At 37.0% G+C, this 13,042-nt stretch overlaps 1 protein-coding gene across 3 annotated transcripts; it reads left to right on the top strand.

The window, feature by feature from the left end:
* Positions 1 to 663: 663 nt before the first annotated feature.
* On the top strand, positions 664 to 13,042 carry LOC123238672 (olfactory receptor 52B2-like). 3 transcript variants are annotated; one of them, XM_044665878.1, is made up of 2 exons: positions 664 to 680; positions 9,478 to 10,387. In XM_044665878.1, exon 2 carries the CDS (start codon positions 9,509 to 9,511, stop codon positions 10,385 to 10,387), a length of 879 nt encoding a protein of 292 aa, XP_044521813.1. In that variant the 5' UTR covers positions 664 to 680; positions 9,478 to 9,508. The 3 variants fall into 3 exon arrangements, with proteins under 3 accessions (XP_044521813.1, XP_044521812.1, XP_044521811.1); XM_044665877.1 differs by lacking the exon at positions 664 to 680 and adding an exon at positions 13,024 to 13,042 and having other exon boundaries at positions 9,440 to 10,359; XM_044665876.1 differs by lacking the exon at positions 664 to 680 and having other exon boundaries at positions 9,440 to 10,387.

Raw genomic sequence — 13,042 nt, 5'->3', positions numbered from 1 at the left:
CTATTAAGAACCTGAGGCAGGTTTTAAACTCAGGTGTTCCTGACTTCAGGTCCAGTACTCTGGTCACTAAGTCACCAGCTGCCTCTAAAAAACTTTTCAAACCTTAAAACACTGTATAAATGCTTGTAATTTTTTCTGACATGACTAGATAACTATTATTAGTGCTCATCAATGTTCTCTTCTAGTACGGAAGAAAAGGTGTTCCAGCCATAGGGATCGAGTCAAGGTGGTGGTTTAATACTAGCAAAAGTTGAAACTATCCTGAGAATCCTTCCAAACCAATCTTTAAAAGAATGCCTGCCCTTTGATCCAGCCATACCATTGCTGGGTTTGTACCCCAAAGAGATCATAGATAAACAGACTTGTACAAAAATATTTATAGCTGTGCTTTTTGTGGTGGCAACAAAATGGAAAAGGAGGGCATGTCCTTCAATTGGGGAATGGCTGAACAAACTGTGGTATATGCGGGTGATGGAATACTATTGTGCTAAAAGGAACAATAAACTGGAGGAGTTCCAGGCAAACTGGAGAGACCTGCAGGAACTGATGCAGAGCGAAAGGAGCAGAGCCAGAAGAACATTGTACACAGAGACTGACATACTGTGGTAAAATCGAATGTAATGGGCTTCTGTACCAGCAACAATGCAATGATCCAGGACAATTCTGAGGGATTTATGGTAAAGATGCTACCCACATTCAGAAGAAGGACTGCAGGAGAGGAAACATATAAGAAAAGCAACTGCTTGAACACATGGGTCGGGGTGGACATGATTGGGGATGTGGACTCGAAACTACCACACCAATGCAACTACCAACAATTTGGAAATAGGTCTTGATCAAGGACACGTGACAAAACCAGTGGAAATGTGCATCAGCCATGGGTGGGGGGAGAGCCGGGGGTGAAGGGGAAAGTAGGAGCATAAATCATGTAACCATGTTAAAAATGATTATTAATAAATGTTTAGAAAAAAGTATATCAAAATGAGAGGAGTAAAAATCCAACAGCAAGATGGAGAGAGAGGGCTCTCATGTGGGAAACAATTTGAAAGGTAGGAAGAGTTGATTTTTTACAGGCTAAGGGGGAACCAGAAGTAAAACTACAAACAGAGGAGTGAGGGCTGACCACCCCACACACATACACCTACTATGTCATGTTCTCAGTCTGGGAATAGAAGAACTTCTGGATCCCAGGATCCTGGCTATAACACAACAGAGTACCCCACAGTCCACACCCACCCATTAAAGTCACAAGTCCTAGCACCAGCCCTCAGTGAGTTCTGAAAGTCCCTAGGGCTTCACTCTTTTAAGCCTGAGCTACGATGAAGACCTAGCCCCGGGAAAAATAACTCAGTGTGGTGAGTCTCATAAGCTATCAGCAGAGGAGACAAAATCACCAACTTTCATAACTCCAAGTTCACAGGCAAAAAAAATAGACCAGGAAAATAAGCAAACCAAAAATGAAATACCTAGCCATAGAAAATTTTGATGGAGACAAAGAATAAGGCATAGAGTTGATAGTAAATCCAAGCAACCACATGCAAAACTTCAAAGAAAACTGGGAATTGGCCATAGGTCTAGAAGAGCTCAAAAAGAAATTCAAAAAGCAAATAAAAAAGGTAGAAGAAAAATGGGAAAAAAACAAATGAAAGTAATGCAAAATGAAAATAATAGCTTAAAAAAGCAACATTGGTCAACTGGAAAAGTAGGCAAAAACAATCCAATGAAGAAAAGATTTCCACAAAAGGTAGAATTGACCAAATGTAAAAGGAAGATTAAAATGTCATGGAAGAAATTCATTCTTTAAAAATTAGAATTGGGCAAGTAGAAGCTAATGACCTCATGAGACATCAAGAAACAATAAAACTATGTGAAATAAATTACCTAGAGAACATATCCTGAGTACTCCAATGGAGCAACATAGGTGTAACAAAGCAACATGACATCCCCTGGCATTTGCTGGCATTGTGGGCATCAGCATGACCTTCAAGCTAAAATATCACCACAGAGGGAGGAGCTAATGGAGTTTAGAAGATGAGTGTAGGAAAGAAAATGTCCTTTTTTACTTCCACTCTTGAATAGATGGAATCACTGGGCTGACAATTAGCAAGCAGCAGTGCAACATGGAGGGAACCTCCCTCAGCTAAAATCTGGGATCTGATCTTACCTTGAATTACTAAGGCTGAAATATCTCTCTCTCTCTCTCTCTCTCTCTCTCTCTCTCTCTCTCTCTCTCTCTCTCTCTCTCTCCTAATATGTTTATAAATCTGGTGATGAGCCTCAAGATCAACTTTTATTTAAAAGGAAAGAAATAAAAAAATGAAAAAAAGAATAAAATATGAAATATGTCACTAAAAAAACTATTGATCTGGAAAAAAGATACTAGGAGAGACAATTTGAGAACTATTGGACTACCTGAAAGTCATGACCAGAAAAGAAAAGCAAGACATCATATTAAAAGAAATAATCAAAGGGGCAGCTGGGTAGCTCAGTGGAGTGAGAGGCAGGCCTAGAGACAGGAGCTCCTAGGTTCAAACCCGGCCTCAGCCACTTCCAGCTGTGTGACCCTGGGCAAGTCACTTGACCCCCATTGCCCACCCTTACCACTCTTCCAACTATGAGAAAATACACCGAAGTACAAGGGTTAAAAAAAAAAAAGAAATAATCAAAGAAAACTCCCTTGATGTTCTTGAACAAGGGGGTAAAATAGAAAGAGAAAGAATGCATAGATAATTTCCTGCAATAAATCCCCAAATGACAACTCCCAAGAATGTTATAGCCAAGTTCAGAAGCTCCCAGGCCAGGCAGAAATAATTTTACAAGCAGCCAGAAAGAAACAGTTCAAATATCTTGGAGACCCAGTCAGATTTACTTAGGATTTTGAACCTTCTACACTGGAAGATCAAAAGGATTGGAATATGATATTCCAGAAGGCAAGGACACTGGGTTTACAACCAAGAATCACTTACCCATAAAAATTGACTGTATTCTTTCAAGAGAAAAGTATAGTCATTTAATAAATTAGAAGATTTCCAAGCATTCCCAAAACAATACCAGATTTAAACAGAAAATTTGATGTCCAAATACAAAATTCAAAAGGAGCATATAAAAGGCAAGAAAGAGAAAAAATTCGAGAGCCTCTTCAAGGTCAAATTGTTTATATTTCTATATGGAAAGACATTATTTGTAACTATCAAAAATTTTTATCATTATTATAGAAGTTAGAAGACATATGCATAGACAGAGGGTGTGGTAGAAAAACAATTAGGATTATATGTAAAATTTTAAAAATCTATAGGTGAAAAGGAGGATTGCTTTAAAAAATTGGAAGGAAAAAGTAAAATGGGGTAAATTATATCACATAAATAGGCATAGGGCAGGAGGAGGGGAACTATTGCAGTGGAGGGAAGAATGAGAGTGGTGATGGGTCATACTTAAACCTTTGGAATTGGCTCAGAGAGGGAAGAACAGCCAGACTCCTTGGGGTATAGAATCCTATCTTACCCTATATAGGAGTAGAGGAGGAATAAGAAAAGGAGTAGTGGGGAAGGAAGTAATATAAGGCAAGAGGTAGTTGAAAAGGATGATTAAAAGACCCTGTAGAGAAGTTAGAGGGAAATAAGAAGGGTGGTGGGAAGAGGAGTACTATCAGGGAGGGGGAAGTAGGAGAGGGATAAAGGAACATATTTTTACTTTCTAGTTTATCAGGGATAATTGAATATTCCTTTTCAAAAGGGAGGGAATTAAGTTTAAAAGAAAGAAAGAAAAAGAATCTTGTGGGAAAAAGCAATATCTGCCAAGGTCCATGCAATGTAGTCTAGCTAGTTTTTGTTTGTTTGTTTTCTCGAAGTCCTATCCTCTGTAGGCTAGGTTAACTTTTCCTTAAAAGATATTAAAACTATCCTCAGACTTAATTGTCTCAGGTCACTAAGTTTCTGGGTTCCAGTGTAGCTTCCTGGTTGCCTAAGCATGTGATAAGATTTGTTTCCATGATTTCAACGTGGCAACTATTTGCATAATGGTTAGGAGAGAGGAGAGAGTGGAGGCAGAGACATCAATTAGGAGTCTATTGCAGTACAACTGTGTGAGTATAAAGTAAACAAATGAAACATTTTGTAGAGTTGAGATTAACAAAAACTATCAAAGGGTAAAACATGAAGGCATGGCTTTATTTTTTATTCTGCATGACAGTAATAGTGAAGTCAGAGATGGCAGTAATAAAATGATGAGAGCAATATTGATGGTAATGATAATGGTGGCAATTATGGTAATAATATGCGGTTGTCAAGATGGTGAAATTGATTTTGAAGATGGAAATGGAGAAAATGGAGATTATTTTTGGTGAAGTTGGATAATGGGAGCTATTTTTCTTATGAAAGCCTATATTGGGTTTTGAGATGTAAACTTACTGCACTATTTCCTATTCACCTCTCTTTATTATCAGTTAATGAGATTAATTATTTAAAAAATTAATCTCAGAACTTTAATATCCACAAATATATACAACAAAGAAGTGGTGTGAAGCTCACATGAGATAATAGATATGAGTTGTTTTTCAAAACTTTTAATGTTATATAAATGCTTGTTATTATTTCTATGACTATTATGTTAGCCTTTAGACAAAATCTCCAGTTTGGTGATAATTTGATTCTTAAAATCTTTTACTGTATTTCTTCTGAGCTTGAGCAAAATTTTCAGGGTAATATAGACTGTGCTGGTAAATCAGAATCTCAGAAAATACATACATAAATAAGTTTTAAGGTTAATCTGCATTACTAACATTTTCTAAAGTCTAGACACTTAACAAGATAATTAATCAAGTCCTGATTTGTAGTGATTGCTGATTTCTAAAGTTAAATGCTCTAATTGATAACTCTAGCACACCCCTAATTGTATGCCTTTAACATAATCCTTTGGAGAGACTGCACTGATCCAAATGTGGTTAACTTGAGACAAAACGTTGATCAACTCAATGAATTGTGATTTAAAGTTAAAGTAAAAATTCTCTTTGGAGTTGCCTTGAATCTGTGAAACATTTATTGCAGTCTGCTCAGTGTAGTCGTAGCTTCCTCCTTTTTGGAGGGATTTTGAAATTGAAAAGGAAGACAGCTAGTTGACAAAGTGCCAAGATCAGGAATACTTGAGTTCAAATCCTGTCTTAGACACTTTTAACCTGTGTAACTCTAGAAAGCCACTTAATTCCTTTATGTTTCAGTTTCTTCATCTTTAAAATGGGGACAAAATGACTCTCTGCTAGGGTTGTTGTGAGAATACGAGATTATTTATGTAAAGGACCATGAAAACCTCAAAGTGCGATATAAATTATTGGAAATAGCCAAAAATCATTAGAATTCAATAACGAGAACAGCAAGGGAAATGTATAATGCTGCTGCTTATGGAAGAAAAATCGAAATTTGCTAATAAATGTGATGCCCTTGTTTCTCACACAATCTGCCTCTGAAGATCATTTCTGTGAGGAAAGAGACCATAATTTTGTCCATTGGGATTTCATTTGGAAAAAAAAAAAAAGCTGTGTGTGGGTCCTGAAGGACAAGACTGCTCCAATTGAGAAGCAGGAGTCCTGCTATGCTTGGTAAACACACAATCTCAAGATTTTCTATTCAAACCTCCTACTTCCCATACATAAACAGCTCCAGAGGTCACCAGGGGATCCCAAAGGGAGAAACCCAGTGAGAGTTAAATGGAAGATTCTCTAGCACTATTCTCCAAAGTTTGTTAAATTGAGTTGAATTGAATTTTCTCTGGGGGATTTGCAACTAGGGAAGACAGCTGCAGACCCTAGGCATCCTAAGCTCTACCATAGGCTTCTGGAAAGGATAAATAGTTCTTCAGTGACTCCCAACAGATCTGAGGTCTCTGTGGCTGCCTCTTACATTCACTTGTGCTGTTAGAAAAGCCATGGAGGGAGGTGAGTTACAGGGGCTGGTAGATAGAGACAGCTTCAAGAATCCAAGGAAAACCAGTGTTTCTTAGTTTCTGTAACAGTAAAAGGCAGTGGCTTCTGACAGAGACCAATCTTGAGTGCACCAGGCTGGGTTGACATGCAAGAGAAGTAGGCTAAGTTTCTCTTTGGTCAAGGTCTTTCCAGCCAGACAATCAGCAGGTGGTAGGGGAATATCTGAGTATCCTTCCTACCATAATTACGCTCCCCCAGGAACATTTCTGAGCCTATTTTTTGCCAGAATTCTAGAATCTTAGAGTTGAAAAGGACATAAAAAAGTCACTTAAAGATTCATCTACTGTAAAAGGAATAACTCCCACAACATCCCCAATATCTGGTATCTAAAGATGTCTTTGGACATAATGTAGTCTATACTATTTATGTACAGTTATTATTATCAGGAACTTTTTTCTTATACCAAGGAGAAATGGACCGTACTAGGTGGCAGAGTAGATAGAATGGTGGATCTAGAGTAAAGAAGACTTCAGGACTTTTTGACTTCAGTTTTTTGATCCTAGGTAATTAACCTAACCTCTGTCTCTGTTTCCTCATCAGCAAAATGGGGATAATAATAGCACCCACTTCCCAGGGTTGTTGTGAGGATCTGAGGACATAATATTGTAATGCATTTAGCACAGTGTTTGGCATACTGTAGGCTCTCTATAACTATTTTTTCTCTTTCTTCTCACTATGATCTCCATCGACTGCCACTGGAGTCATAACAAATCTAGTCTTTCTTTTACATTATAATCTTTCAAATGATATAATAGCTCTCATGTTCCCCCAGACTGAGCTCTCCATGCTATGCAGCATGGTAGGTTTTAAATCAGAAGCACTGATTCAAATCATGAAGAAATGATATTATGAGTGTTTAGCTAGGGGAAGAGACTCCTGGGGAGGTGTGAGAGTTAAGAGGTTGGAAATAGCTGCTTAATATCTATCCTTACATATCTGAAGAATGATTCCATGGAACAGAGATTAGACTTATAGCAGATAGAGATATGGCCTAAGAGGCAGGAAAATTTGGCTTAAGGGTATAAGTGTTTAACACTTGTCTTTCTGGGGAAAACCACATACATACAATCTACTTTTAGGTAAGATCTTCATTATTAACTTTTTCTCTATAACTTTTTTATGTACACAATTATCAAAACAATAAATGAAGCCCTGATTTATTGGTTTGCTAATTTCTGAAGTGCTAATGCTGACACCGAAAATTTAACAGCTAACCCTTTCCTGAGTTCAAGTTCTGCCTCGGTCTGATATATATATAAATACTGCCTATGTGACCCTGTGTAAGTCATTTCAATTCTCTGTGCTTTAGCTAACTCTCTAAGACCAGAAATTGCAGAGAAGCTTCTAATATGTCAGAGCAGAGTAAGTTTCCTCCCCTAGAACTTCTCTAAACCAAAGAAATTAAAGGCTAGTTTCTATCCCCATCATTAACCCATAAGAGCAGAACTACGAACAATGATGTGTTTCAAAGAGGCAAATTGAGACTACAGACAAGTACATATTAATGATTTAGAGATATCAAAAAGCGTATTGGGATGCAGGTAAGTGTTATATCTAAATGTCACTGAGGTCCTTTCCCACTCTCAAGTTCCATGATTCTGGGAGGCAGTGAAGATTCTCTCTCCTCAAAGGGATTCAGGTAAAGGATTAATGACCACTTATTGGTTGTATCATAAAGGGAATTTTTGTTCACATACCCAGTCAATTAAATGACCCCTTTGATTCCCTTAAAAGATGAGATTATCAGTTTTCAAAGTAAATTAATTCATTCTAATATAGGGAAAAACTCTTTCCAAAGGAGTACAGAATTTAGAGTTAGAAGAGCTGGGTTTGATGGCAGACTTTGGCACTCACTAATTAACAGTTTGACCTTTGATGTTACATTTCTTTAGGTCTCAGTTTATCTAGAAAATGAAAGTTTAGCATTAGATGAACTCTAGAGTTTTTCTTCCCTCTATGTTAATAGTATATAATGTGTTAGTAGAGAAGTATTTTATGGAATAAAGAAATGAAAGAAGGAAGGAAGATAAAATAGAAAAAGAAAGAAGGGAAATGGAGGAAGAAGGAAGGAAAGAAGTGATCAAATGGACAGATAGATGGACAGACAAATGGAGAGGTGGACAGATGGATAAACAAAGAGAAAACTCAACTAAAAATGAGAAGAAAGAATCTTCCTTTGATGGTTTTTCTTTGTTAAACTTAGGCTGCAATGCTTTAAGAGTCTTTGATCATAACTTTGTACGGATTCTGCCTCTGATAATGCAGATCTTAATTTTCTAAAATTTAATAGATGGTCTTAAGGAGTTACCATTATCTCCTCTCACAGCCAATCCAATAGTAGTCATCACCAAATTTGGTTAGACTGGACTTTCAGACTCATGTATGACATATACTCAAGTCTATTCTCAAAATCTCTCTGATCTGTGAGAATTTTTTACCGCTTGTGCTCCATTAGCCTTTTAGAGTATGAGGTGAGGTGCCAGAGAATATTTGTGAAAGAGAAGCCTAAAGTGTTAGAGAAGTGAGAATTAACACTATTACTCCTGATTCTGTCTCATGGGGTTAAGAAGAACATACCCAATCCCTCTTCAATAGAGATTTTCAAATACTTCCAGATAGCAATTATATCCTTCTTGCAACCCTCACTCTCTGTTCTGAGTATACCTGTGATGGAAAAATTCACCAATAGTTATTCTTTAGTTGTGTGAGTCGGTTTTCCTATACCTTAAACATTCCTGAGACATAAAATGATTTGCTTGCATATTATTGTTGGACATATTGCTTGAATTTAATGTCTTGCTCATTTACATTTCATTCTATAAATGAAATGATTGATTTGATCAGTTGAATGCCAAGTAAGAATCAGTTAGGGATGATAACAATGTTAGTCATATTCACTTATACATTTTCTTGAAATATTATCTATATAAATTAGGTTGTTTCAAAAATCACAGCTCACATTTATATTTTATTTTACATTTTGTTCTAATAATAATAAAACAAATACACAGTACCTACTATGTCCTAGGCATGGAGAAAGAGATGGAAATTTAAAAGGTGGCAATCAAAAGGGACAACTAGGTGACTCAGTGGACAGCCAGGCCCAGAGATGGGAGCTTCTAGGTTCAAATTTGACCTCAGATACTTCGTAGCTGGGTGACTCTGGGCAAGTCACTTAATCCCATTTTCCTAGCCCTTATTACCTTTTTGCTTTAGAATTGATACTTAGTATTGATATTTGGAGAGAACTTTTTTTTGTTTTTAATAGCGATCTTGGGTTTTTGTTGTTAGTGGATTCTGGTAAACTGTTTTAAAAAAGCACAAGACTGGGCACATAGAAGGAGCTTGAAAATTTTTTTATTAATTACTTGTTTGGATTATTCTGCTTTCTAGCCCTGTGACTTCATCTCCTTGGCTGCAGAACAGGCAAGAAGGTCATTGGGTGAGACTGACAGTTTTCATGGTATGTCTACTCCCAACTTCTCCATCAACTATGACATGTTTGTGTTGATTGGCATCCCTGGCCTGAAGGAGATGCACGTGTGGATCTCCATCCCCTTCTGTCTGATGTACCTGGTTGCTGTATCAGGAAATCTCATTCTCATCTTTGTGGTGGCTATTGAGCGCAGTCTCCATGAACCCATGTACCTCTTCCTGTCCATGCTAGCATTTTGGGATCTGATCTTGTCCACTTCTACAGTGCCCAAGGCCCTGGCCATCTTCTGGTTGGAAGACACAGACATCTCCTTTGGGGGCTGTGTCACTCAGCTCTTCTTCATGCACTTTGCCTTTGTGGTGGAATCAGGGATCCTGTTGGCCATGGCCTTTGACCGCTATGTAGCCATCTGCTATCCACTGCAGTACACCACCATCCTCAACCACAGTGTCATTGGCAAAATTGGGGGAATTGTAGTGTTCAGGAGCTTTGCTACTGTTTTCCCCATTGTCTTCCTGCTGAAACGCCTGCCTTTCTGCCGAACCAACATCATTTCCCACACATTCTGTGAGCACATGGGCCTGGCCAAGCTGGCCTGTGCAGATATCACCATCAATATCTGGTATGGAATCTCTGTACCCTTGCTCAGTGTCATGCTTGACATGGTGGTCATTGTCATTTCCTATATTCTCATCCTCCGAGCAGTCTTCAGGTTACCTTCTCGAGATGCCCGACTCAAGACCCTCAGCACCTGTGGCTCCCATGTCTGTGTCATCCTCATGTTCTATCTGCCAGGGATTTTCACTGTCATTGCTCAGCGCTTTGGCCGGAAAATCCCGAGGCATGTCCATATCCTGCTGGCCAATCTCTATGTGCTTGTGCCCCCCATGATGAATCCAGTTATTTATGGGGTGAAAACCAAGCAGATCAGGGAGCGAGTGAGCCTCTTGTTTTCACCAAAGGGGAAATGTTGTTGAAGGAGACTGGAATCATGGTGGGTAGAATTTTGGTTTTGTCTTGAATAATGGTGGATGTTGAACAAGATTTTGTTTGATTTTTAAAATTTTGATTTTCTCTTCTTAAGATGAATATCTGATTGGAAAATAGAATGAAATCAAAATTTTGATTTGAAATCTTTTTCTTATGAGGTTGTTGTCCTAAACCACTGTATGGGATTATTATTAATATTTGCAAATATACATGTAACCCACTATTTAAAATGAGTCCTATCATGTATCCATTGGTGAAGCAAAGAATTCTTTTAAAAATGCAACAATATTTTACTACTTTTCGTCTTCAGATATACTCTGCCATTTCTTGTTGCTTTGTCTTTTCTCATGCTGCTGCCTGTTACTTTGATGTCTTGGAATGTCTAATCTTTATCCGTTACATTCTCCTTATCTATCATTTAAAGACCAACTCAAATATAACCTCTTCCAGGAAGTCTGTCCTGATATCACCTCTTGGTAAAAACCTTGGCTTTCCCATTCCTTTGATCCTCATATAGCCCATTGGGGGATAGAATTAATGAAATTCTTCTGAATTATTTTGTAATACAGTCATTTATATGTCTGCATTATACCACTTAACAGAAGATAACCTCTATGAGGGGAAAGATGCTATGTTAGCTAGCTAAAGTTGGACTTTTCACCAATTCCTAGCACAATGTTTTCTGACTATTGTAAACACTTAATAAAGGTTGAATTTTTGAATTCTGTGCAATGTTGGATAAAGACTTGGGCTCTTCCTTCTATGATGTTCTTAGTGCACAAATTATCCTCCTATTTCTGCTCAATTCATATTGCATCAATTCGTAGATGTCTTTCCAGTTTTCTCTGAAACTGTCCATTTTGTAACATCTCATGGTACAATAATATTTCATTATAATCATTTAGCACAATTTGTTTAGACAATAGTTTGAAAGCCAATTTTTGTTCACTATGGAAAAGACTATTTTATATAATTTTTTCATATATAAATCTTTTTTTCCTTTTGGAATTTTTAGGAATAGAGGCCTAATAATGATACAATGGGATCAAAAAATCTATGCAGTTTGCTTTTGAATTCATTTTGTATATATTTTATATACATCAAAGTGTATATATTGTATTAACAGGATTCAGTCAAGTACCTGTACATAATAGACATTTAATGAATGCTTGTGAATTGATTAAGTTATTCCCAAAATCTAGTAGACTACTGACTTAGTCATTAAAGAGAATTAAGTCAGCATTGACTTAAAGATGAGGCCATCCTGGCTTGTGAGTATCCTTGATATTCTTTTATATCCTTACAAACTACCTCTTTAATAATTCACTGCAGAATTCTGTCAGGAATTATAATAAAAGTCCATAATTTGAAGATTCTACCCCTTTCCCTTTCACTAAAAATTGGAGCAATATTCACCTATTTTCACTGATACTTTACAATTTGCACAATTTTTAACTAAATGTTTTCCCAATAAATGAAAATCTATCTTTTCTCCTTCCCTACACTACTACTGAGAAAGAAAAACTAATTGAGTACTTGTCCTAACTTTTTTTCCTCCTTCTAAAAATATATATACTATTTTTGTCTTATGAGATGGCTTACTGTAAGAAGGGAAGGGAAAAAACATATGAGAAACTATGGTGGTACAAAAAAAAAACAGAAATATCAACTAAAAACTTATTTCTAAAACCTGCTATTTTGCATCAACTGTATTTTTTTTGCACAAACATTGGGGTGTTCAGGGTCAAAGGAGTAATCACAAAAATAACAACTAAGTGTTTAGGAAAAGAAAATAAAAATCTGTAACAAACATGTATTCAAGCAAACCAATTCCCACTTTGCCAGGACTGAATATCTCAATATATCTCAATTCGAGTTTTGAGTCAATCCCATTAATTAGAGTTGTGGGTTTTTTTACAAGGATTTCTTTCTTCCTTTCCTTATTGTCTTTCTTTCTTTCTTTTTTAAAAAAAAACAACCTTACCTCCTGTCTTTGATCAATACACTGAATTGCATCCAAGGCAGAAGAGTGGTAAGGGCTAAGAAATGGGGATTAAATGATTTGCCAAGAGTCACACAGCTAAGAAGTATCTGGTTCCAGATTTGAAGACAGGACCTCCCATCTCCAGACCTGACTCTCTAGCCACTAAATCACCTAGCTGCCCCTATAGTATAATTTCAAATTCAAAATTCTTGATCTATGATCCTGAAATTAAGATTGCTGCATTTAGAATGGGAAATATCATTAATTTAAAAATCAACTCAACTTTACAGGACAGCAAACTAAGGCCAGAAAGTTCAAATACCTGCACCACCTACTTGCCGAAGGTCATATAGGTTTCAGTGCCTGAAAAGCAGATTGTAAGAAAAATGTTGTCTGCTAGAGCTAGAAAGGAAAATGGGAGGCAGAATATGGAGGGTTTTAATTTCCAGATGAATGAATTTGAACATTAATCTCATTTATCTACAATCAGCATTTCTCTGATCTTTATATATACGTCTATGTTTACAGTTTTAGTCCCTCCTTAAACTCATAGGCTCATACATTTAAAATTGGAAGGAATCATAGAGGTTCTCAAGTCTAATCCAATCATAGATCAAGAAACCAAGACAGAGAGAGAAGTCATATGGGCAGGATTTAA

This window comes from Gracilinanus agilis, chromosome 3 (assembly GCF_016433145.1).
Source record: "Gracilinanus agilis isolate LMUSP501 chromosome 3, AgileGrace, whole genome shotgun sequence".
NCBI lineage: Eukaryota > Metazoa > Chordata > Mammalia > Didelphimorphia > Didelphidae > Gracilinanus > Gracilinanus agilis.
Note: the sequence above shows the minus strand (reverse complement) of the source record. Positions and strands in the feature narration are given on the sequence as shown.